Source organism: Vicugna pacos, chromosome 16 (genome assembly GCF_048564905.1).
Source record: "Vicugna pacos chromosome 16, VicPac4, whole genome shotgun sequence".
NCBI lineage: Eukaryota > Metazoa > Chordata > Mammalia > Artiodactyla > Camelidae > Vicugna > Vicugna pacos.
The window spans coordinates 7881137-7906240 of NC_133002.1; the positions used below are offsets into that span (position 1 = coordinate 7881137).

At 41.0% G+C, this 25104-nt stretch overlaps 2 protein-coding genes across 16 annotated transcripts in view; one reads left to right on the forward strand and one right to left on the reverse strand.

Moving 5' to 3' along the window:
- Positions 1-3136, forward strand: part of LOC116278603 (integrin alpha-E-like) — a 48399-nt gene extending 45263 nt beyond the window's left edge. For 2 of the 5 annotated variants that reach the window (XM_072940529.1, XM_072940534.1), the window contains one exon: positions 2352-3136. In XM_072940529.1, the coding sequence (XP_072796630.1) occupies positions 2352-2654 (303 nt within the window). In that variant the 3' untranslated portion in view covers positions 2655-3136. Of the gene's footprint in view, positions 1-1990 lie in introns of all 5 variants that reach the window. The other 3 variants (XM_072940530.1, XM_072940533.1, XM_072940532.1) reach the window with 3 other exon arrangements.
- LOC140686436 (leucine-rich repeat-containing protein 37A-like) overlaps positions 2678-25104 on the reverse strand; it is a 30847-nt gene continuing 8420 nt past the window's right edge. For 3 of the 11 annotated variants that reach the window (XM_072940535.1, XM_072940537.1, XM_072940536.1), the window contains 9 exons: positions 24967-25047; positions 20294-20369; positions 13019-13137; positions 9074-10965; positions 8405-8521; positions 5274-5320; positions 3699-3744; positions 3481-3617; positions 2678-3372 (listed from right to left, as the gene is read on the reverse strand). In XM_072940535.1, the coding sequence (XP_072796636.1) occupies positions 3123-3372; positions 3481-3617; positions 3699-3744; positions 5274-5320; positions 8405-8521; positions 9074-10927 (2451 nt within the window). In that variant the 5' untranslated portion in view covers positions 10928-10965; positions 13019-13137; positions 20294-20369; positions 24967-25047 and the 3' untranslated portion in view covers positions 2678-3122. Of the gene's footprint in view, positions 3373-3480; positions 3618-3698; positions 3745-5273; positions 5321-8404; positions 8522-9073; positions 10966-13018; positions 13138-20293; positions 20370-20928; positions 21025-24966; positions 25048-25104 lie in introns of those variants that run through there. The other 8 variants (XM_072940544.1, XM_072940543.1, XM_072940538.1 and 5 more) reach the window with 7 other exon arrangements.

The window sequence follows — 25104 nt, forward strand, 5'->3', positions numbered from 1 at the left end:
TTCTCACTCTACGGAGCCCCCCTCCCCGTTCCTATTCCCTCATTCTCCCTTTAAAACCCTGGTCACCTCAGGTGCAGCTGAGTTCAGTTCACGATGGACCCATTTCCTGTATTATTGCTACTGTATATTATTGATTGAAATCTGTCTTCAACACTTTAAGTAGTGCCTGGCTTTGTTTATGTTTGGAAGGTGAGGTGTCCAGGACTAGCTGTATTATTTATATATTTATTAACCTTTTAAATAAGTACCCCAGGGACGTTTCAGTACAGAGGTCTACAGATCATATTTTGAGAAATTATACTTCCCTTTTCATAATTATATGGATGCCATTTCTCTGGCAGCCCTTTTGAACGGGAGCTGTATTTTCTGACTGTGGGTCCCGTGGCTAGCACTCCTGCAGGGAGCGAGCCGGCAGTGCCCCCACAACTGTAGGGACCGGGAGGCGGGAAACACCTGTACCACTAATACTGGGAACTGCCAGAGGGCAGAAATGACAGAAGGGGCGCCTGTTTCCCCCACCCCCGGCCCTGCGGGTGCCTGCTGAGCTAGCTTTCTGCTGAGCTACATAAAGGGGAAACAAGTGAGTCTCCAAGGTCATTCGAGCTCTTAGTCATCACTTCCTGGATTCCCGATACTTCCGACCCCCACCCCCAGGTCACACTTGGACCTTATTATCATCTGGAATCTACCATAAAAACTCTCAAAAGTCCAACCTTTCCTTCTCTGAACATAAGCGCTTGCCTTTCCAGTTTCCACTCATGTGTACCCACCACACACCTGCTTCAGCTGCATCAAAACCTCCGGTCTGGCGCCCCATTTTCTCCCAGTTCCTACTTGGTCTAAACCCCAACTTGATCTCTTGGCCTCTGTAACTTCCAGGCCACCTTCAAAGTGCTCTTTCTAAAACTCAAGGTTGATCGTGACCTTACTCTGCTTAAAACATTGCAGTCTGTGCTGCCTGATCACACCCACGTGCCTCCGCCAGGCCCCCCAGGACTGGACCCCTGCTCCCCGCGCGGCCTCACACACTGCCTTTCCCGCCTCGCGCTGCGTGCTCGGGAGCAGCAGGCTGTGCTCGTGCGAGCACACCTGGGGTTTCACGCTTCTCATCGCTGCATTGTCCTGTCTAGACCAGGCCTTTCCTGCATCTCATCAGCCTAAACTTCTGTGTGGCTTCCTTCCTCTTCCCCTCCTCCAAGCCATCCCTCACATTTACTCCTTTCCAGCCAACCAAGAGCTGAACCACCGCTTGGCACACTGCCATTGTCACGTCAACACACTGTCTTCTACGTACACCTTCAGGGGTCTGTCCCTCCTCCCAGTCTTAGGAGTGCCTGGAGGACAGGGACTGTGTCCTAGCCAACTCTTCCTCCAGCACCAGGCACAGTGTCTGGCTTGTAACCCGGGCCCAGGTCAAGTCCCACCTTTTTCATGGACTCTCTCCAGCTTTCTAACCTTCCCTCCTCTGAGCCCTACAAGTTTTCTGTGTCATTCTTGCTCCACTCATACATTGAATCATCTTTTTCTTTTTAAAAATGGCTAATTTCTCTCACAGATTTCATTAGAATCAGTGAGAATTTTCACTGAGTAGCTGTTGGCCTTCTATCTCCCTCCCTTGTTCTGTCACTCAGATCTCAGTAAGGAGCCGGGCTCCGACCTAGTTTGCCCTTCAGTACGATGGGAACACAGGCAGCCATAGGCGGCCATGGTTTTTGTACCAGCTGACTCCTAGAGCCAGGGTGTGTCCCTGACCCAAGGACAGACAGGCTGGCCAGGTGAAGACTCTGCGTTCTGGCAAAAGCACTGCCCAATCTGGGTCAAGCTGGGCAAAGCAGAACCTTACTCTTGGGCATTTTTATTTAAAAATATATTAGGGTAGATTTGAGACTAATAAAGAATTGTGCAGATGGGAGGTAGTGTGACATAAAAAATATTACCTAAGCCTCACTCTATGAACCAACATTGAAATAATGGAAACATCCCCACATAGGAACCTGGAGCTACTTGGAATCCTGGCCCGCACGTTGGGAAGCCCAGCAACACGAGGATCTTTATCCCTGGTTTCTCATCAGCTCCCTGTCTTCGTGTCCACCTCTCTCGTTGACATCAACCCCCGACTCATTACAGAGTCCGGGCGGGCATGGGGACTTTCTGCTCTTATGACCTAATGGTGTGACCCAAGTGCCCAGTACTGCACCTGGCCCGGAGCAGGTGCTCAGTAAACAGCTCTCGTCATTCTCCTCACTGTTGTTGTCACCGTTATTGACTCATTCAGAATTACTTTTACTCACTAAGGTACTTTAACCATCACTGGCTTACTAAATGTGACCGACTAATGGTTTTCTTTGCAGGAGTGGAAGAACCTCGCAGCTGACGGAGGTGCACTGTCATTACACACTCGCTTGAAATCACGCAGCCACAGGCCTTTGCTGGGTGAGGCAGGAAGTGGGGAGGTTTGGTGCTGGGCTGAGCTGGAGGGAGCTGAGCAGCATGTGGCTGACCCTCAGTGGGGTCAGGAGAGGCCAGGGCAGCCCAGGGGAGGCCTGGGGATGGTCACCTTGGGCAATGGCTGCTCTCACACATTCTTTACCCTGTCCCTCCAGCTAGCTCTCCAAGGGTTGGGGGTTCTTTGGAGAAGAAAAAACTCAATGTGAATTTTCCACCAGCTTGAAAGGGTGGAGAATCCCCTACCATGACAGGAAACACATCTGTACACGAGTTTGAGAGCTTCGGAGAAAAGCCAGGCCTTGGACTCAGGGTGGAGGCAGCCCAGGGACGCAAACCTTCTGGCCGCCACAGCCCCTGTGAGCGGGGCCCCCGCCAGCAGGGGCAGCTGGGCTGTGAGTAGCCGCCGCCGGCCGGAGCAGGGGGGACGCAGGCGCCGGCTGTGCTGTGACTGCATGATCCTGCCCCCGGCGCACGACACGCTTCCCACTTCCCAGGGACTGACTGTACTGGGGAAACGAGGGAGAGAAGCCCTTCTTCATCCTTCTAGTCATCCTCCTGTGCCCACGTCACCCCTCACGGAAGCACTGCCTACTGTCAGGGATTCTAGCAACAGCCCTGCTTTCTCCTGCCTGTGGCCCTTGTTCTTTGCTTATAAATATTCAACTATTTACATTTTAAGTCCTCACCATGTGGCTAGAATTGGTTGGAATTTGTACATCTTCACTGGAGAAAAAGAAATATTCTATAAGCAATCTTTGTGGAAAGATAATATTAGAAAATACAATGCACAGGCGGCCCGAGGTGGGACGGCGCTCACGCCGCGTCGCTCCCCAGTGTCGTCTCGCTCTCCTCGTCCGGCTCTCCTCGTCCGGCTCTTCCGGCTCGCTGGTCCAGACCACGTCAGCTGCGTCGTCCGTGGGTGCCCTGGGGCAAGAAGAAAAATGCCGAGGCCTTTAGTCTTGAAAGGAACAATTAAGTTTTTCATTCTTTCCTCATTTCGATGAGAACTTTAAGTTGTCACCAATCATTTACCTCACATCCTTACTGAAAATCTCTTCCTCAGAAGACTCATCGTGTAGCTTCTGCGCCATATTTTTTTTGCGTGTGGCACTGAGAGGTCTGTGCATGTCCCTGAGCCAGAGCGGCCACATTCTCCACAAGACGCCCTCCTAGAACGGAAAAAGGGGAACATTCATTCTGCATCTCCCCTGCTTTCTCTGGCAACAGTACTTTATACTCCTCAGATTTACCTGGCTCTCACTTCGTTCTGAGAATTTTCTACGGAGGAAGAAGCCCCTTGGAAGAAAACACGCACAATTAGTGATGCATGCCACTTTCCACGTCTCACACAGTGTGCCTGTCTGGTCTTACTGGGACTAAATGGGCACCTCAGTAAACACTCACCACCAGCAAAGGCACCTCACACCCGGACCCTGATGATAATTCCATGCACACTGGGCTCCCAGAAGCTCTCCATGCCTGTCTGAGATGGCCCCCCCAGTGTCCCCAGACAGGCCTCTGCATGTGGCCGAGCACGGAGTTCAGGCAGACTTTCTAGCCCCACTCGCCTGCTTGGCCCTGCCAAGTGCCCTCGTGCAGGGACGACCCTGCACAGCCGTGCGAGGCAGAAGAACGTGACTCTGGAAGTGTTCAGCCCAGCCCTCTGCAGACGCAGTCATACGCAGCACGTGCTGGGGCTGAGGGGGAGGGAGTCCCTATTTTCCTAGCGGCTTTGTCCTGTAAGCTGGATCACACCATCTAAACCCGAGTCCAACTAGCAGAGCTATCTGACTCACTGACTTTCACACTACAAGCTGTCTCTGATGCTAAGTGAATTGTGAAATCAGTTTAAAGACCACGACTAGCACTAAAACACAAAATATGCTTTTTTTGAATATACATAGAATAGGAAAAAATCAGAGTGCATAATAAGTTTGTTTTAGAAACTCCTTGTGTCCATATTGTATGTGGTGCTGATTTGTGACATAAAATGTAGCTCACAGCCCAAGCACAGTGTGATCAATGAAGGCCTCAGTGGAAGGGAAGCATCTTTTTGATACTCACTAGCAGTATCGCCATGGGGCAGGACCTTTTCCCTTTCTCTTTCTCCACTTTCTTAATATAAAAGGAAGAAACAAACTGCTGTCTGAAGTTTCTCCCAGTTAAAATTCTATGAGGTTTGGATAAAGGGAATAGACTGTGGGGGTCTGAAAACCAGCAGGAGGACAAGGGAAGTTTCCCTGCCACTTTCTAAGAAGGACTCATATATTCTCCCTTCCAACAGCTTTGAGTGAGGCTGGTCCTCAAACCCTAGAGCCATGTGGCCTTCCCTACCCCAGAACCTCCAAGAAGGCCACTGGCCCAGCCCAGCCTGATGGCCACCACCAGCAGAAACAGGTGAAAACCCAAACCTCTCCCCTCCCTCTTCTTCCCTTAAAGGACTAGGAAAAGCGGAGGCATCTGGGCCTGTCCCATTCCAGCTCAGCTTTGGCTGGGGAGCCAGTTTTGCTGGTAAACAAATTCGGGTAAAGCATTGTGATAAATAAATATTCTTCCTGCCTTTTGTGCTTTCTTCACTATAAACTGATGAGATTGAAATAGATGAGGTCTAAGTTCTCCTCTAGTTCTAAAATCCTACTTCAAAAATTACCAGGCTAGGGGGAGGGTACAGCTCAGTGGTAGAGTGAGCTGCTCAGCATGCACGAGGCCCTGGGTTCAGTCCTTGGTACCTCCACTAAAGATAAAGAAACCTAATTACCTCCCCCACAAAAGTAAAACAAACAAAACATAAAGGCTTTTACAAAAGTTACCAGAGTAATATTTACCTTACGCTTTTTTTCTGAATTTTTGCTGCTCTTCTGTGTAAACAAGTCTGTTTTGGAAGAAACATGATCAGAATTATACATCACAATGACTATCTCCAAATATTCATTCATTCCTTTTCATTTTAAGTCTTATCTACCCAGTGAGACGAAGCCTTTTTTGTGGAAGGAATGCTCTCTTGCTTAATAATCCTTTGCTTCTTTCACAGTACCTAACGTAGGATCATGCACACAGCTGGCAATACGTTTTACTGATGGTTTTAGGTAACATTCAACAGATAATGCCCAATACAAATTCTTAGAAGTAGGAAGACAAAAGTATCTACCAGGAACCTCAGCATCATTTTAAAGCCAAGAACAAGAGTCAGATGCCTGTCATATGGCCACTACTGGTCACTGTTGAGGAGGTCCTCATCACTGCAGGAAGAAAAACACTGGAAAGGAAAAGACAAGCACATTTGCACATGAAATGATAGACAAGCTTTAGGTTGGAAGCAATATGAGAATTCAGGAAGATGGCTACATACAAAATCAAGATATCACATATAAACTTCAAAAACTTTCCTACATAACACAGAAGACTAAGAAATAGAAGAAATATCCCATTTACAATATCAAAAAAACCGCATAAAGTACCTAGGGATAAACTTAACTGAGAATGTATAAGACCTATGTGATGAACATTAAAACTCTTCTGAAGGACATTAAAGTGAAAAATGTATACATGGCATGAGATGCCATCTTCTCAGGATGTTGTAAAGATATCAGTTCTCAAATTGATCTATAGATTCAATACAGTCCTATATAAATCCAAGATAAATCTTCAACAAATCCTGGGTAGTTGACATTTGGGAGAGGAAATGTGAATGAATATTTATGAAACGTATGAAAAAGATGATCAAACAGCAGGAGCTTACCCTATCACTTATACAATATGTTCCAGAGCAACTGGAATTATTCAGTGTGCTACCAGTACTAGGAAAAGATAACTGGATCAATACAACAGAGTCCACATAAGGACAGTATTTTTATTATTACTTTTTTAAACTTTTTTTTTTTATTGAGTTATAGTCAAGATAGTATTTTTAGATTGGTGAAGAATGAACCATTCAGTAGAAAATTTTGAAACAATTCGATGTTCATACAGGGGGAAAAAGCTAGATCCCCTACCTCAACTACACTAAAAAACAAAACAAATTCTAGACAGATTATAAAAGTACTAGAAGAAAGTATCAGAGACTATTTTTATGCCACGAGGTGACAAAGGCCTGGCTGAAAAAACCCGCTAGCCACGAGGACGGGCTGATACGGGGACAGACGGTCAACAGACGGCTGCTCTTCCGAGCCTTTGCCCTCTCCTCCCCTGGATTGTCTGTCTTCTTGTTCATTTCTAAAGCTCTTTACAATAAATAAATATGGGCTTTCATTGATTTTCAGTGTTTCAAACACTTCCCAATGTTTTTGTCTCTGAGGGGACGAGACAGAAGAGTGGAGTAAGGAGCTCAGGCTTTACAGTCAGGTGAAACTGGCTTCTGCTTTTGGTTTTGTCACTGGGGCCTTAAGTCAATGTCCTACATCTATGAAACAAGGATGGTACTGCCGTCCTCACAGGACTGTGGGGATTAAACCAGACAATACACGGAAGACTCTTCGTCCAGTGCTTGGCATAGGTCGGCGCTAAGTCGGTGCCACAGACAAGGTGGTCAAATCCACCAAAAGCTTTCTGCCTGTGGCATCAGGCTCTGAAAGCTCTTTTCCACCACACGATTATAAACATATTGCTTCTATTTTCTTCTAATACTTTCATGAGTTCTTTTCTTTCATGTTTATGGAGATATGTTTAAGGTAAAAAATGGGGACCTGCTGTTATCTTTCCACCAAATAGTGAGGAAGCTGTTCTACTACCATTTATTCATTTTCTTCCACTGATTAGAATGTTAAATGTGACATTTCAAAAGTCTAAAGAACAAGTGGGTCTGTCGATTGCTGGGCTGTCTAGCTACTTTAAATAAATATTACGTTGCATTACTCCTCATTGTGGAATTGACATAATGCCTCATCTCTCTTCCACTGAACATCATTTTTGTCAGCTTTAGGAAAAATACTACATGGTCCCTGTCCTGAAAAAACTTATCTAAGTGGGGAGAGGAAATAATGAAATGAAATAAATACAAATGCAAGGTTAAACTACATAGCAATTAAAGCAATGAAAGAGGAGTTTATAGAAATTCTACAAAAGCACAAGGCCATATGCCACCGGCAGATGCAGGGGGCACAGTCTGGGCAATGGCCAATGGCCAATGACTAGCAAGCTGACCCCACGCTACCTCGCAGCTTTGTAGGCTCAGAAGTCAGACTCTGCCTTCACCAAGAGGGATCTCAAGTCTTCCTATTGAGGCAGTCCCACTTTATCACTATCACAGGATTGATTAGAAATCAGAATGCCAAATTATGACTCGTCAGTGAGAAATACATCTGTTCTACAGACAGGGCTTCTGTGTCTACACAAGCAAAGAACATCCTCCTGCAGAGACAGGCCTCCATGGCACACTGAGGCACAGCTGGAAGACTACAGGGTGAGAACAGAACTACAACAAAAGGGCACACTTCAGAGGAGCCTGAGGCAGGATTTTATTCACAGTGTTTTGATGGAACCTACCTACACATTGTCCTACACACCGGAGAAGAAAGCTGGTAAGTAAACCTAATGAATGGACAAGATCACACTTTTATCTCTTAGCCATGTCCTTTCAGCCCTCCCAGGGTGACTGATGGCTCCAGGAGGTTGGAGATGATGTATCTCATTTCACCCAACAAGGACAGAAAGCAGTGAAGGGATGACAATGACTGGTGAGGTGCAGTGTTCTGAGTTGAAGAAATTTTACTGCCATGTCAACTCTGGCCTCCTTATAAACTTGACTTTTCAAAATAGTCTAATGGCTTGTTACCTTGGGTTCAGTTCCACAGAGACCCCCTGGGACTGGAGCTCCTTTAAGAATCCCGGGCATATACTTTTCCATAAAAGACCAAAGCCCATCTCAGCCCTTGTGACTGAAAAGGACTGTGGAGTAGTAGCAGGTGGAAAGGTAGCTGTGAGTTTCAGTTTGCAGGTTCTGAATCTCAACTGTCCTTACCTTAAAAAGGCAGAAACTTATAACCAAGACCACCACTACTGCTGTTACTGCCACAGATAATACTACTGCCCACATGACTCTGCTCATATAGCCGGATCCTGGACCTTCCTCTGTGAGCTAAAAAAATAAAGAATAATTTCTTTGAAAAACAAAGAGAAAAGATGAACTCTAACTATTCTTAAACCTACTTAGACACTAGCTCACTCTTCTTCTTTGGGGGGTGGGTGGGAGGTAATTAGGTTTATTTGTTTTTTAGAGGAAGTGCTGGGGACTGGACCCGGGACCTCGTGCACGCTAAGCATGTGCCCTACCACATGAGCTATACCCTCCCCCTTAGCAGACTGTTCTTAAACTACTCTAAACCCCATCCTTTCTGAAAAAATGGTCAGATTCAGAAATAGTAGCTTATAGGTTCATAAAGAACCTACCAGATCTCATGTGTTACTAATCTTGTCAGCATTTTCTCCTACAATTCATCTTGTGTGTTAAGGCTCCCCTAGGAATAGCGGCACCATTCTCTAAATGAGCACAGTGGGTGATCGCTGTCTTAGCCAGTTTCATGGATAAGATACAGACCAGGGGCCCCTAGCCTCCCTGCTTTGGCACTTTAATGGCATGTCCTACACTGAGTAGAAGTCCAGGTCCCCATGTGTCAGGCATTGCCCTCACCTCATGTGGCTCCTGCCCTGTCTCTTCACTCCGGCCTTCTGTGCTCTCAGTGATGTAGTTCTCAGCTTTCCACAGGTCAGTATCCCCCTCTGCCTGGGACAATTTTTCTTTTTGCTGTTCACTGAGCAGCTTTATCAGAAGGCCTGTTCTGGTGAAAAACTTGGCACAGGACAGCTTCACGTGCGTCTCAGAGCAGTCCATTTTGAGAGTTCGGATCAAATGAGAAATGAGGCCTCTCATATAACCATTTGGTACGATCGATTGTAGCTGCTGGTTTACCTGGAGTTCAAACTGATCACCCAAGGATGAAAGCCCTGGGGAAGTGAAGCTGGTGGGTTTAGAGGGTAACTCAGTGCCCAAGTTGTGGTATTCCCGTTGTGTTTCATCCATGTGTTCAACAGTTGGCACAAAGTTGCCTGTAGTAACAGAATATGCGCTGGGAACATCCGTACGGGCAGCGACTTCAGAGATAGAGACTGTTCCTTCCGGCACAGTAGCCTTTCCTGCGAGAGGGTCTAAAGAAGAAAATAATTCTGGTGGGTTTTCATGAGAATTTAGTTCTCCTGAAGAAATAGCTTCTCGTGAAGGAGAATTTATGAAGCTCCTCACTGCAGAGGAGGGAGGCCTGCTTGCAGACATTCTCCTGAGGAGCTCTTTCCTTTTCAAATTTTGATTCCTTTGGGCCTGGAATAAGCTGTGCATCGCATAAGAGCGACTACCAAGGAACAGGCGTTGTTTTCTGGGATGTGAGGTTGGTTTAGAAGCTTCCATATTTCTAACTATACGTTCTGCATCTTCTAAAATACTGTAGGAGGAGTCTTTTGATTCCTGTCTAACCTCAGGTTTAGGAGGGCTGGGGGTAGGGGGCACGGAAGAAGAGACTGCTGCTTTGTCTTCATTTATAAGTGAGGGTTTTGTGTTGAACGAGCTTCCCACTAACTTCCGGGGCCTCCGCATCATGTGAAGCTGCCCCCCCGCTCCTGGGGACTGCCTCCTGTGTGCCTCTTCCTTGGCAGCGTTCTCCATAGCTGGCAGGGCATCCTGTTTGCTCCAATGCATCAGTTCATTGACACTTTCTTTGATGACGACATCTGGGTCCTTGAAGACCCAGTCCACTGCCCGCAGCCTTTCCCCTACACTCTCAGTCTTTGCTGGGCTGTTTTCCTGTGGTTGGGCAGTGTCCAACTGCTTTTCATCCTTGGCAGTGTTCTCCACAGGTGTCTGGGAATTCTGTTTCCTCCGACGCATCAATTTTTTGACACGTTTTTTGATGATGCCATTTGGGCCCCTGAGGACCCAGCCCACTCCCCGCAGCCTTTTCCCTACACTCTCAGTCTTGGCTGCGCTCTTTTCCTGTGGTCGGGCAGTGTCCAATTGCTTTTGAAAGGCCTGCCGTAATTTGTGACCCAAAGGGTTGGCACGTACGAGCCTGGCAGCTTTTTCCTTCTTTTCAACTTCATCGATTGTTTTTTGCATTTCTGAATCTGACCATTTTTTCAGATGATAGAATCTCTGCAGTTTATTTTTATAAGGTAAATTGTTGGATTCAGGTTGAACAAAACGGTCCCTTGTGTTTTTTTCCAAATAACCCAGGGACTTATCTCCATCTTGTAGATGTGAAAAGAGAAGTTTAATGAATGGTAAAAATGCTGTCTCTAAATCGTCTAGATTTCCCTCCGAGAAATAAGGCAGTACATAATTTAGTGCACTGATAACATCAATTTCGTCATTAAAGTCTAGCTGTTTATCGACGAAGGCTGAGAAGCTGACACCATGTTCGTCCGAGGACGCCTTCTCTGGCTCAATAATCAGCTCGGTGCTGGTATTATTTTTCCGGGCTTGTAACACCTTCATGAGCGATCCTTCTATGTTCCCTACAGCTGCTTCTTCACCTGTCAAAAAAGAAGTCTTTTTGGTAACTGAAGGCTGATGGACAGTTTTTCGCCAGTCCACAGCCACATATCCCAGTCAAATAAATTAGAAATCAGCAAATGTCTGCGTGCCACTTAGAGAGGGGAAAAGAAACCTCACAACAGAAGGTGAAAAAGATATATTTTGAAAAAGTGGCTATCTACTCAGAAAATTCCATGGTGTGAAACAGAGTGACAGTGTTTAGGATTAGTCCACTGGTTTCAAGGGGCCAACTGCCGGGTACTCAAGAGAAGTCAAGGCTGGGAGGACAGCTGTCCCCCACTGTAACTCCTCACTTCCATACACACTGCCCCGTCCTGCCTCAGACGCAGAAGAGTGCGAGGCTTCCGCTCTCTGCCTCCTCAGTGTGCTCGTGTCCTGCTCCCATCACAGGTGATCACGACAACACCCGCTGCTAACAGGTCCTCATCTGGATGTGACCTTTTCCACTTACCCCCAGTTCTACTCCTTGTTTCCTGCTCCCATATACCCAGTCCCCATGACAGGAGGCTCTATACAGAGAGAAACACCATGCCCACCCTGGCTCTCTGCTAACATGTGGGCAGGGCTGCAGGTTAAGCGATTTGCCAGGCTATATGCAAATGTGGAATGTTCAACAGATCAGTGGAATAATACTTGAAGTCCTAAAACGCAGATGGGAAAAAGCAACTGTTGTCAGATGTCTACTTTGCTTTCATTTCATTTCACTCCTAGTATTCCCAGCTTCTGACTTGGGGTGGAGGGGATAGCTCAGGGGTAGAGTGCCTGCTTACCACACATGAGGTCCTGGGTTCAATCACCAGCACCTCCATTAAAAATAAATAAAGGAGCTTAATTACTTCCCCTCTAAAAATAAACAAAAACATTTTTTAGAAAATTAAAAACAAAAGCTTCTAACTTTCTGAAGGTCATGTGTACCCCTGTGCAGCTGGGTCTCTCTTACAGAAGGATTAAAAGTATTTTTGGTGGTGGTGGTTAGGGTCAGAGGAGGAGGTGAGGGTCAGAGGAAGAGGTGAAGGTTCATGAGAAAGGAGGAACAAGAGGTCACAGACAGCCTGAAACCACGGACAGAAGATCTAGGTCCTAGGCCACAGCACTTAACACCTCTGATCTTGCTTTTGCTCACTGTAAAAGGAGATTTAAAATGCCTGTTCTGCCCACTTCAGGGGGACAAGGAACTAATACAATCAGCAAAAAAAAAAAAAAAAAAAAAAAAAGCCTGGAAAATAAGGAACGTTTTTATGTCAGTAGCAAAATGCTGTTATTTATAATGTGCTCCAGCTCATTGATAGGGACCAGTATTCAAGCTGCCTGGGCATGAAAGCACATTTGGGAAGTCATCAAGTTATGTGCCAGTAAATCTAATGTATACAAAAATCTTTGAAAGCACCTTAGTGTTTTGTGGATAGAAATGCTTGAGATTCAGAGCAAGTTCAGAGCTGGACAGTCTAAGAATAAAAGAGCCATCCCATCCACTGGAAGGGCTAGGTAGCAGCTTCTGGTTATGGAACCAGAAACTCTCAGGCTCCAAACAAAACATAAAACACCACCAATTGTATTCTTTTATAAAACTGCAAAAGTAAAATAAACAAAAAGTTATTTACACTTGCCCCAAAGACAAAGCGTACTTGAGACCTAATGGATATTAAATCAGGTTACAAACTGTGATGCACTGTATGAGAAAGTTCTCATTTGGGGGTAAGGCATCAAGCAGAGAGCACAGTATACAATATGTGGTCATGAATGTTAATTCCCTTCCCACTTCCATGCCTTTCTCTTGTTCCTCTATGTATGTGGATCAGTGACATTACTAAGCTAACAATGTAACTGAGGTATTATGAGTTTCATAATGTAACTGAGAAGCTGACTTTTAGCAAAGGAGGGGGTCTTAGAAATTTAGGGAATTGAAGCTGAATGAATGAATAAAAATAATTCTATTACATCATATGTTTAAACATTTTATCATCACTGATTAAAGATAGAAATTAAAAAAATAAAAATTTAAAAATTTATTATCAGGCAATTCAGACTCACCACAATGTGTGGTGCTTGCCAGGCAGTCACTGTCACAGTGCAGCTTCACTGTCTTGCAGACAACTTCAATAGTATTTTTAAATTGGCAGAGGCAGCATGTCCTATGGCTAGGTAAGATCCTATAAATGGAAACAGAGAATTAAATAAGTGGTAAAACAGTGACTTGAGTAGGGAGGCAGGCCAAGGCCACCATAGGGCAGTGAAGAAAGGAGTTCTTAGGGCACATGGCCTGGAGAATTGGACAGGGGCCAGTTGGCCAATTGCTGCTCTTAACTGTTGTAAATAAATACAGAGGAGCACAGAAGTGCCCAACAGAAGGGTAAGGGTGGCAGTGGGTGTCGGTGTGCCTAGAAAAAAGGTGCTAGGGATTAGAATTGGGTGACACTGATCTGTAGTTTAATTCAGAAGTATCTCCTCCCAACCCTAAAGTCTCACTTTGGGTTGAGAGTGCACAGGAAGAGGGCAGACTTCTAAGAAGAGTCTGAGTAAGCCCCCAACTTCTGGAGTCCCTTTGTCAATTCCTAGCTGTGAGTAGGAAATGTATTAGAAATTACTCTGGGGATTAAAAAAACACTGTGGTTAAATAATAACAGATCACATTCGTCAAGTCTGGATAACCTAAACATTCAAGAGAAAAACGTTGAGGTAAAACAATTATATTAAAGAAGAGCATATGAGTTCATAGTAATACTCAAAGTCGGGGGAGCACTTTATAGAACAATGCCAGCGAATAATGTAGAAGGACAGAGAGAATTAGGGAAGTGCCATTTGCAACTACAGTGTGACACTCAATTCAGAATGAAATTACCATTGATGCACACTTGGGTGAAGAGTGTTTGAAAGTAGGATCTTCACTGATTCCAAACTATCACCCCATAGAATATTTACTAATTACCAAGGGAAAAGATAACTTTACAATGGAGAGATATGGTGATACCACTTTAATCAAGTGGTCAAGCTTAGCATCAGGCAACCTGAAGCGATGAAGTAGGAAGGATGTATCGCCAGGATATCTATTCTTCCTCAGAATGCTTACTTTGGATCTAATTAAGACACAGACAAATTCAGATTGTGGGGCAATTTATAAAAAACTGGCTTAGGCTCTGCAAAAATGCCAATGTCATAGAAGACCAACAGCAATGACAAAAAAGCAGTAGAGAAATATTCTAGGTTAAAGGAGACAAAGACATGACATGAAATACCTAATCTTCGATTGGACCCTGTATCTAAACTAAACAGACTTAAGAATGTTATTCACTTCTGGCTCAGATGAAGTAACAGGGAAACATTTCACCTCCTATCTGAAACACTGAGGCGGGGGACAGACTAAATATATGAAACAAAGAGTTTTCAAGAAACTGGACCTCTTGCAATAAAGTTCAGTCATCCCCAAGAGATGGGAAATAAAAATGAAGTGATCCCTATGACTCCCCTAGTTTACATCGTTCAGAGAGTTTCCAGGTCATGGTACAGGGAGGAGAGACTCAGGCAGAAACTGGAGGACTCCCTGACTGAGGAACTGGAAGAGTCCAGGAAAATCAAGGTGCCTAAAGTTCACAAAGCACAGCACTAGAGAGAAAAGAGGTGCACAGACAAAGAACTCTGGAGATACGCAGAGGGATCTCTCGAGTATTCAACAAAGTACTGGTCAGTGCATGCGTGTGAGGAGTTACTTGAGGCCAGGAAAAGAACCACGTGAAAGGATTAATGATGAGGGTAACTGGATGTGACACAGTGTTGGGAATAGGACCCATCCCTACAGGCCAGATGCTCAGAAAAGCCTTCTCTCAGTAGTTGTGAATGATAAGCTCTAGGCTAAAGGCTACTTCTGGTCATACCTAATCCAAAAGGATAAAACTGACTTCACCCAAAACAAAGCTCAAGCATATTTATAGGAATATAAAAATATGTAGCACACCATAAACTAAAATTCACAATGTCTGGAATCAAATGAAAAATTACCAAGCATGCAAAGGAGGAGGAAAGTAAGTGCCATATTGAGGAGAAACAGCCATCGATCAAAACTAACCCAAAATCTATACAGATGTTTGAATCAGCAGAACAGGACATTTTAATAGATATTATAACTACTGGCAGATGTTAAAAACTCAGATTAAAGACTGAAAATGTGAAGTATAGGCATGGAAGAAATAAAATAGACCCAAATTGAGCTTCCAGAGGTTAAAAACAATGTTTTCAATTGAAAAGGACACTGGATGGGATTAATGGTAGATTAGACACTGCACAAGAAAGGATCAGTGAATATTAAGGAAATATCCAAAATGAAACACAAAGAGAAACAAGACAAATCAGCAAAAATGAACACAGCATCATTTGATGAGCTGTGCAACAACTTCAAGTGGCCTAATACATGTGCACTTAGAGTCCACGAAGGAGACATACAAAAACTTGAATAATGGCCAAAAATTTTCCAAAATGCTAAAACATGATAAATCCACAAAGGCAAGGTCAATGAACATTAAGCATTAGAAACATGGATAAAGCTAAACCAAGGCACAAATCATAATCAAATTGCTCAAAGCCAGCAATAAATAGAAACTCTTAATAGAAGCCAGAGGAAAAAACTATGCATTACATAAAGAGGAACAAAGAGGAACGGTGACAGCGATTTTTTTTTTTTGTTGGAAACAATGTAAGCCAGAACTCAGTGGAATAACACCTTTAAAGTACTCAACTGGGGAAAGGGGTACCCAACAATTACCAAGCTGGAATTCTATACCCAGATCTTTCAAAAACAAAAGTAAAATAAAGACTATCTCAGACATACAAAAGCGGAAAGAATTAATCACCAGTAGACTTTCACTGGAAGAGATACTAAAGGAAGTATTTGTAAGCAGATGGAAATATGGCTCTACACAAAAGAATAAGAACACCGGAATTGGTAACCACACAGGTACATAAATAATATTTTTCTTATTAAATATCTTTAAAATGTAACTGATCATTAAATAAATAAAAAAAAAAAACAATATAGTGTGCTGTTTATAACATAAGTAAAAATAAATTATACAAAAACAGTAGCACAAAGGCCAGGAGAGGAAGAATGGAAGTACACTACTGTGAGGTTCCTATATTGTCCATGAAATTGTATAATATCACTTGAATATAGAGTGTGATAAGTTAAATATGTACAACTATAAACTATAAAGCAACCACTAAAGTAACAGAACCTGAACTATAACTAGTTAGCCAACAAAGGAAATAAAATAATAAAATGTACTCAATCCAAAAAAAGCAGGAAGAAAAAGAGGAAAACAGAAAGAAAGCACAGACGGAACAAATAGCAAGATAGAAGATTTTAAGTGTAATCACATCAATAAACACATTCAATATAAACACTCTAATCATCCTAATTAAAACAGTTGTCACACTAGCCAAAAAAAAGCAAAAGCCAACTATATACTGTCTAGAAGAACTATTTTCAATACAAAAATAACAGGCTTAAAGGATGGAAAAATTTGTTCCAATCTAACACTCATCTAAAAAAAGCTGGAGTGGTTATATTACTTTAAGACAAAGTCAGTGTCAAAACAAAGAGAATTGCTAGGGATAAAGAAGGTTATTTCACTATGAGAGAAGGTCAATCAATGAAGAAGGAAGGCATAACCTAAAAATTTATGCACCTGACTACAGAACTTCAAAATCTATGAAGGAGGAATGACAATGGCAAGGAGAAACAAACAAAACACCTAGCATTATAGTTAGGGATTTCAATATTCCCCTCTCAATAATTGATAGAATAGGTAGGTAGAAAATCAGCAAGGATACAGAAGACGTGAACAGCACTATCAACCTACTTGGCCAAATTGACATTTATAGAACACTCCACTCAAATTGGCGGAATACACGTTTTCCTCCAGGTGGACACGTAACATTTACCAAAACAGACCATATTCTGGTGTATTCCAACAAATTACTGGCTATAAAACCAGTCTCAATAAATTTAAAATGATTTCAGTCATTCAGTATATGTCTCTGACCACAATGGAATTAAATTAGAAATTAACAAATCTGAAAAATCTCCAAATATTTGGAAATGAAACAACACACTTCGAAGTAACCTTATAGTCAAAGAATAAGTCAAAGGGAAATTAGAAACAATTTTGAACTGACTGAAACTGAAAACCTCAACATGTGGGATATTGCTAACGCCATACTCAGCTTCCTCAGCTTCCACCTTAAACTAGAAAAAGAACAATTTAATCATAGCGTAAGAGAAGGAAGAAAATAATAAAGGTCAAAGTAGAAATGAAATGGAAAACAGAAAAATACTATGAGTATTGAAAGGATAATGAGAATATAATAAAATGCTTTATACCAATAAATTCAAGATGGGATGGATGAATTTCTGGAAAGATGTGCACTACTAAAGTTTACTTGAGAATGAATACATAACTTAAATAGCATTATTAAAGACATTGGATGTGCAATTTAAAATCTTCCCACAAAGAAAGCTTCAAGCCCGCATAGCTTCCCTGGTAAATTCTACCAAACATTTAAGGAACAACTAATACCAATTTTACACAAACTCTATCAGAATGTTGAAGAGGAGGGAATAGTTCTCAAATCATTTATAAGGCCAACTTTCAACATATCAAAACTGGACAGTGACATTACAAGAAAAGAAGACTACGGACCAATATTTCTCATAAACACAGATGAAAAAATTCTTAGCAAAATTTTAGCCTATCAAATCAAGGAATATATAAAAAGATGATACATCATAACCAAGTAGGGTTTTTCTCAGTAATGCAAACTTGGTTTAATATCGGAAAATCAATGTAATTTATTGAAGTTAAAATACGAAAAAAGAAAAACCATATGATCATGTAAATAGACACAGAAAAAATAGGACAAAATCTAACATCCATTCCCGATTAAAGAAAAAACCAGTCCGCAGGAAACTAGGAATGGCAGAAAGCTTCCTCAACTTGATAAATGCCTTCTACAAAAAACCTAACATCATATCTAATGGGGAAAGACAAAGTGCTTCCTCTCCACAATCAGGCAAGGATGTCCACACTCATTATTTCTATTAGATACTGCAGTGAAGGGTCTAGCCAGTGCAACAGGGCAAGAAAAATAAATAACAAACAAACAAACAAATAAATAAAATTCACAATGGAAAGGAGGAAGTAAAACTTTCTTTGCAAATGACATGATTATGTAGAAAACCTGAGGGAATCTACAAAAAAAACTACTGAAACTAATAAATGAGTTTACTAAATTTGCAGAGTGCAAGACCAATATACCAAAAACTAATTTCTCTCAACAAATAATGAGAAATTAAAGTTTTAAAACACTACTTAGAGTAGCATTAAAAGTATAAAATACTTAAGAAAAACTCTGACAAAAGATGTAGAACATCTGCACACTGAAAATTATAAAATATTGCTGGGAAAAATTAAGGAAGACCTAAGTAAATGGAGAGATATAACATGTTCATGGATCAGACGATTCAATATTGTTAAGATGTCAATTTTTCCCAAACTGATTTACAGATATAAATCCCAGTAGGCTTTTCTATAGAAAGTGACAAGTTAATTCTAAACTTCACATGGAAACGTGAAGTTCCTAGAATAACTGAAACAACTATGAAAAAGAGCAAAGTTGGAGAACTAACACCACCTGATTTCAAGACTTATGAAGCTACATTTTCAAGATATTCTGATATTAGTGGAATGATAGACAAAAAGATCAAAGGAACAAAACATAAAGTCCAAAACTAGAGTGATATGAACTAATGACTTTTAGCTTCAAAGGCAGTTGAGTAGAGAAGGCATAGTCTTTTGAACAAATTTTGCTGGAACAATTGAATATCCAAAAAAAAAAAAAAAAAAATCCAAACCATATACATAAATGAAGTCAAATTGGTTCAAAGATCTTTACATAAAATCTAAAAGTATAAAACTTCCAGAAGAAAATGGGAAATTTTTTATGACCTTGACTTAAACAGGATTTCTTAGACACAACACCAAAAGCATTGTCCATTAAAAAAAAAAACAGACAAATAAGACACGATCAAATTTAAGAATTTCAGCCCTGTGAAAGACTCTTGAGAGAATGAAGTTAAATCACAGAATACGTAACAAATTACATATTGAATACAGGATTTGTTTCCAGAATATATAAAGAACACTCAAAACTCAATCAAAAATATAGACAAAAAATTCAAAGATACATAGATGGAAAAGAAGCATATGAAAAGATGTTTGACATGATTAATCATTAGGGATGCTGCACTGAGATGCCACTATGTAATTATTAAACTATCTAAAGTTAAAAATAATGATCATAGCAACTGTTGGCAAAAATGTGAAGAAAATGGAACTGTCATACCCTGCTGGTAGAGATGTAAAATGGCTGGACAATTACGGAAAATGGTCTTTTAATTTAAACATACACCTATGAATGATCCAGCCACCCTACTGGCAGGTATTTACCCAAGACAAATGGAAGTATACATACATACCTAATAGAGAGGTTAAAATTTTTCTTAAAACCTGAAATATAAGGATCAGGTAAAGCTGTGGAGCAACTGCAACTCTCATGCACTGCTGTTGGGAATGCAAAATGGTACAGTCATTGTAGAAAACAGCTTAGCAGTTTCTTAGAAAGTTAAACATGCACTTGGCATAGGATGCAGCAACCCCACCCTTAGGTATTTTGTCCCAAAGAAACGAAAACATATATTCACACAGAATGTATGTTTACACATACATGAGGGGTTTTAGCGGCTTTATTCATAACAGCCAGAAAACCAGAAACAATTCAAATGTTCTTCCCCTGATGAATGCATAAACAACTGTATATCCACACAACTGGACCACTACTCAGCAATAAAGAGAAATGAACTATGGACAGGAATAACAGCACGGATGAATCTCCAGAGACTGGCTAAGTGAAAGAAGCCAAAAACAAAAGGCCGCATACCCTATGACTTAACTTACAAGGCATTCCGGAAAAGGCAAAGTTATAGGGACAACAGTCAGACTGCTGGTTGCCAGGGCTGGTGGTGGGAGGAGGGGACTGACCTCAGAGGCACATGAGGTGACTTTTGGGGCTGCAGAATTTTTCTGTATCTCAGATGTGGCAGTGGCTATATAACTACACATTTGTCAAAACACAGCAAACTCTGTAAAAAGAGTGAATTCTACTATATGAAACTTATGCAACAATAAACCTGACTTAAGAAAATAATAAAACTTATAAAAAACAATGAACTGAAAATAAATGTAATAAAAATTAACTTACAGTTTTTTTCAATTCAACGCTTATCATGAGGATTCTTTCAATTGTTGTAAGCGAGACTTCTGTTTTTCCCAGGTCTCTGAAGGAAAAGCCCAAAGAGGCATGATATAAACCCAAAGACATAAATTCTACACTTAAAAAGATAATTAATATGTGATTACTTCAATTCTGGCTTCTTACTTGCCATAGAGAGTAATCCCAGGGAGCTCTTATTGAAGAAATTTAAATTTATTTGCATCATTAAATTACTGACCTCAGTGCTGAACAGGACCATCTTTTCTTCTTCTTCTTTTTTTTTTTTTAACCATTATCCTACCTCTTAGTCTCAACTACATCCCCCTCTCAATTACTTTTTTTTTTTTTAAATAATGTACACTTTATTCCATTTTGCTTTCTGGGATAAATCTTATTTTTTCATGTTTGATCTTTGTAAGTGATTTTCAACACAATTTTCTTCCACTGCTGGCTGTCTTACCCATGTACATTCTTTCATACTCCTTTTCTTTACCAACAACTCTTACCTCAATAACCCATTTAAAATTTAAATTATGACTTCTTAGCCAAAATCCTCAATCTCTGATGAAACTAAAAAAGAGCAGAAATCAACTCAAGAGCCATAAGACTGTTGCAATACTTACAAATATCGTAATGCTGGTAATTTTAAAAGATAAGAATCTTCAACTTTTGTCAAAGGATTATGACTGAGATTTCCGAAAAATAGAATGGCAGTAAAATTATCTGCATTTTCAATAATGTTCATGAAAGTTTATATTCATTTTTATGGCATGAAACTTAAAGGTAAAAAAGTCATTTTCTAAATTTACCTACAAATCACCCTTAGAATTTGTAAAGCTCTCTTCATTTGGGAGCTACCCAGGTGTCTAGATGATAAAGTAGAGAATAGAAAGAGAAAAAAATAGAGGGGGAAGTAGATAGCAAAGAAAAAAATACTCTAAAGAACTTTTTAGGTCAAAAACCCTAGAAGGGACTATGCTGGTAGGAAGCCCTTCCTCTGTAAGAAATGCTATTTCTAGGGTCCTCCGTAAATCAAGGCATTTTTCTTTCATCTCTAGAAATTTTTTAAATTTCATATTTTAAACTACCCAGTTAAAGACAAAAGTGGGACCAATCCCTTGCTTCTGGAGCTGAAGAGAAAAATACAAGAGGAACTGGGGAGACTCACACTCCCATTGCACACTCCCATGTGTGTTCTTCGGTCACAGCCTTTGCTACCGTGTGTGGGGTCACCTCCTTACTTGTCAGTCTCCTGGATTGTCAGCTCCATGAGAGCAAGGACTATACTTTATTGTCATTGTCATCTCTGTCCCTGACACAGTGCCTAGTATTTATTAGGTACTTAAGAAATGTTTGTTGAATAAATACCATTTTGTTTATATATCAACAAAGGGACAAATTCATTTTCTGAACAAATTTTTATTCCAAAATGCTGGAATAGATTTTCTTCTCAATTCTTTGAAACAAACAAGAAAAAGAAAAAAAAATTTTTTTAACTCAAAAGATACAAGAAGAAAGAAAATTTGCCTTTAGGTTAATTAACTCTATTCAAGAATCATTAGTGTACTTTTGCAGAATATTATAAAGATAATCAGAACTAATGCCTTTTGGATTGCCAGGTATCTATGATCAACATTTAATATTTAATCCTCACAGTAACCTTATGCAATAGATAATATTATTATCCCATTTTACAAATGAGGAAACCAAGGCACAGAGAAGTTATATATCTTGTCCTAACTCATCAAGCTAGTAAGAAGCAGAGCTGGAATTTGAACTCAGTTCTGACTCCAAAGCCTGTGTTTAACCTGTATTTTAAAAAAGAAGAAAAAAAAAAAAAAGGAGTGTGTTTAAAATAATTTATTACTTTAACCTTAATTTTGAGGGCACTAAATATAGAAATACCTTTTCAAATTTCATCTCCCAATCTGGGAGAGCCTCTATGAGAATCACACTTTCTCTTATATTTCTTTTCTTCAATTATCTCCCATGATTAACTACTTCATTAGCCTATGGTCATTGAGGCTTTAGAGATTTTAAACCATGTTGCAGGCTAATCAGTAAAAACGGTGGAGTGAGGACATCTGAAAATTCATCCCTCCATAAAACAACAAAAAAACTCACAAAAATGATCAGAATCAACTTTCTCAGAACTCTGGAAATTTAACCAACGGGCTTGTGGCAATCTGGGCAGCAATTTATTTCAGAAAAACACATTAACTTCTGTCAGGACAGTGAGATCTGTGTTGCTTTAGCTTGTCCTAGACCTTTGCTCTCCATGACAGTGGGAGCCTTCAAACATAGCCCATGTCCTAATAACCAAAACGTTCCCCAACTTGGGAAAGGAGACAGTCACCCACGTGAAGGAAGTGCAGAGTTCCACGCAGGATCCACTCAAAGAGGAGCACACCAAGTCACACAGTAATCAAAGTGACAAAAATCAAGGATAAGGAGAAAATATTAAACTTAGCAGTACAAGTACCTCCTCGGAGAATAAATAAATAAATAAATAAGAGTTACCTCCCACCACCAAAACAAAACACAAAGGTAAAAACGGTGCTTTATTAATTAGCTCTTGGCTCATCTTTCAGGGGGACTTCACATTCAAAATAGACTCTAGCACACCTCTCCCTTGTTCACCTGGGATTAGTCAATAACATAGAGGTTTCATTCAAGAAACCATCTGAGTTATAATTACCTGAAACCCACCCAGGCTTTGTGGGTCTTGAACCTCACCTACTTTGGAAAAATCCTGTCTAATAAAAACATGCAAAGTTATGAACACAAAAATCGCTAGGACCCATCCCAAGACCTTGGAAGGGACCTAGGCAAGTGGGGAGCCCTGCAGCTTCTGCTTCATTTAATTGATGATAAATCCACCTCAGCTGAGTGGATCTTTTCCAGACTTAATTAATGCAGGGATAAATATTATTTGAACTTATAAACACCTCAGTAATGTAATAGGCAACAAAATGACAACTCAAGGGGTGGCACATTCTAGACTTTCTACATTTGGCGCAAAACAAAGGAGGAGCCCAGCCCCCAACACACACTTACTGTATTCTCACAATCTTTTGAAAGTAACTATGAATGAATTTTAGGAAAGCAATATTAATTTATTTCCAACACCAGCTCTGATTCTTTCATTAACTTTTTCTGCCACTTCAGATGAACACAGAAATTCAAGAAGATCAGGCTCGTGCCTCTTGCATGACCATCCTTTCTAACCCACTACTCATTTTCTGCTTCCTTGCTTCCCTACTTGGCTACCCTGCTGCAGAGATGCTAGCATGGCTCTCATAAGTTTTACCATCAATTTTCTTCCAGTATGAAAGTTTCTTGGGGACAAAATCTTTGGCCTATTCTTCTTTGTAACCCCAGCACTTAGTGAAGTGCAGACACACAGTGAACATGGCACTCAGTGAATGTTTTCCAATAAATTCAGTCATTTTTATCAACTGTGATTCCACAATTCTTTTTCCCCTGGCTCGCCTACATAACCATAAGGAAACTTAGATCCTTATAAGAGACTCTTGGTGTTATAAAATGTTTAGGAAAGGTCATGAGTTTAAGACATGGTACTAATGCTACTAAAACCTCTTGGCGGAGGGACTTAACGAGCCCACTCTCCGGTGCACTGGCAAGAGAAAAACTGACCCTCCATTCTCTTTCCACAAGTTAGGCACCAGCAAGCTAATGAAGCGGGGAGGGAGGCTGCCACTGGTGGGCATCTGCAGAACTGTCAGTCCAGCTCCAGACGCACCCTCGACACCTTCATTAACCCAAAGTGAACTTTGTGAAACTGGATTTCTGAACCACAACACAAATAGGAGACTCTTTTCCAAAGCCTGATTTAGAGGAGGCTCTTCACCTTGAGTCTAAAATCCCCTTCAGGCCACTGAACCTACCTGCTGTCATCTGCTTGTGACATGGAGAAATCACAGAATTTTCAAGGTTCTGAAAAACCCACGCTTCTTATTAGAAGTAGTCAGAAAAGAAAGTATAGAGAATTCAGCTATAGCAAGGTATCTTCTTTATATTGTTCACATTACAGCTTAACACAAACATCCATCCCTCAAAGGTTCCTATTGGCCACAGATCATTCACCTCAGACTAATATAGACTTTTTGAAAAATAATGTTTTGGGTAGTTGGGAAGAGAGGTGGGTGTTCAGGAATTCTTTCCGCTTTACCATTTAAAAGAAGCTGATACTTGAGAAGGCACCCATGCCTGTTGCTCCCTGAAGAATTTTGGGCTAAACTGAGTTCTTTGCAGCTCTGTGCTGCATAAATTTTAAGTAGTTAGGAATTTTGCACATGAGCAGGAATTAAATTCAAAAGTGTAATTTCAAGTACTATTTGCATATTGGAGCAACAACAATGGGATTCCGTGACAATGCTAATTTGAGTGTTTCTGTTGGGTGCCTTTTATTTTATTGCTCGTGCCAAACATCAGTACTAGGGAAAGCAAAGTGTTCCATGTATGAGTTAGACAAGTCTCATGGCCTCTTTGTACCTTAGTTTTCTCATTAAAAAAAAAAGAAAAAAAAAGAATGGATTTCAAGACATAATTTCTGGAATCCACAGTGAGCTTACACCCAGATAACCAACTACCAATAACCAAAACATAGTTTTTTACATGTATTCATCTATTTCACTTACATCATCTGTAAAAACTGCATTCCATGCCAGGCCTGGAACGTTCCAAAGCTCAGATCTACTATTAAATTACAACCAAGATTGCTACAAAAAAGAAAAAAAAAAAGACACAAGCCAAAGAAGAAGAAAAAAAATTCTATC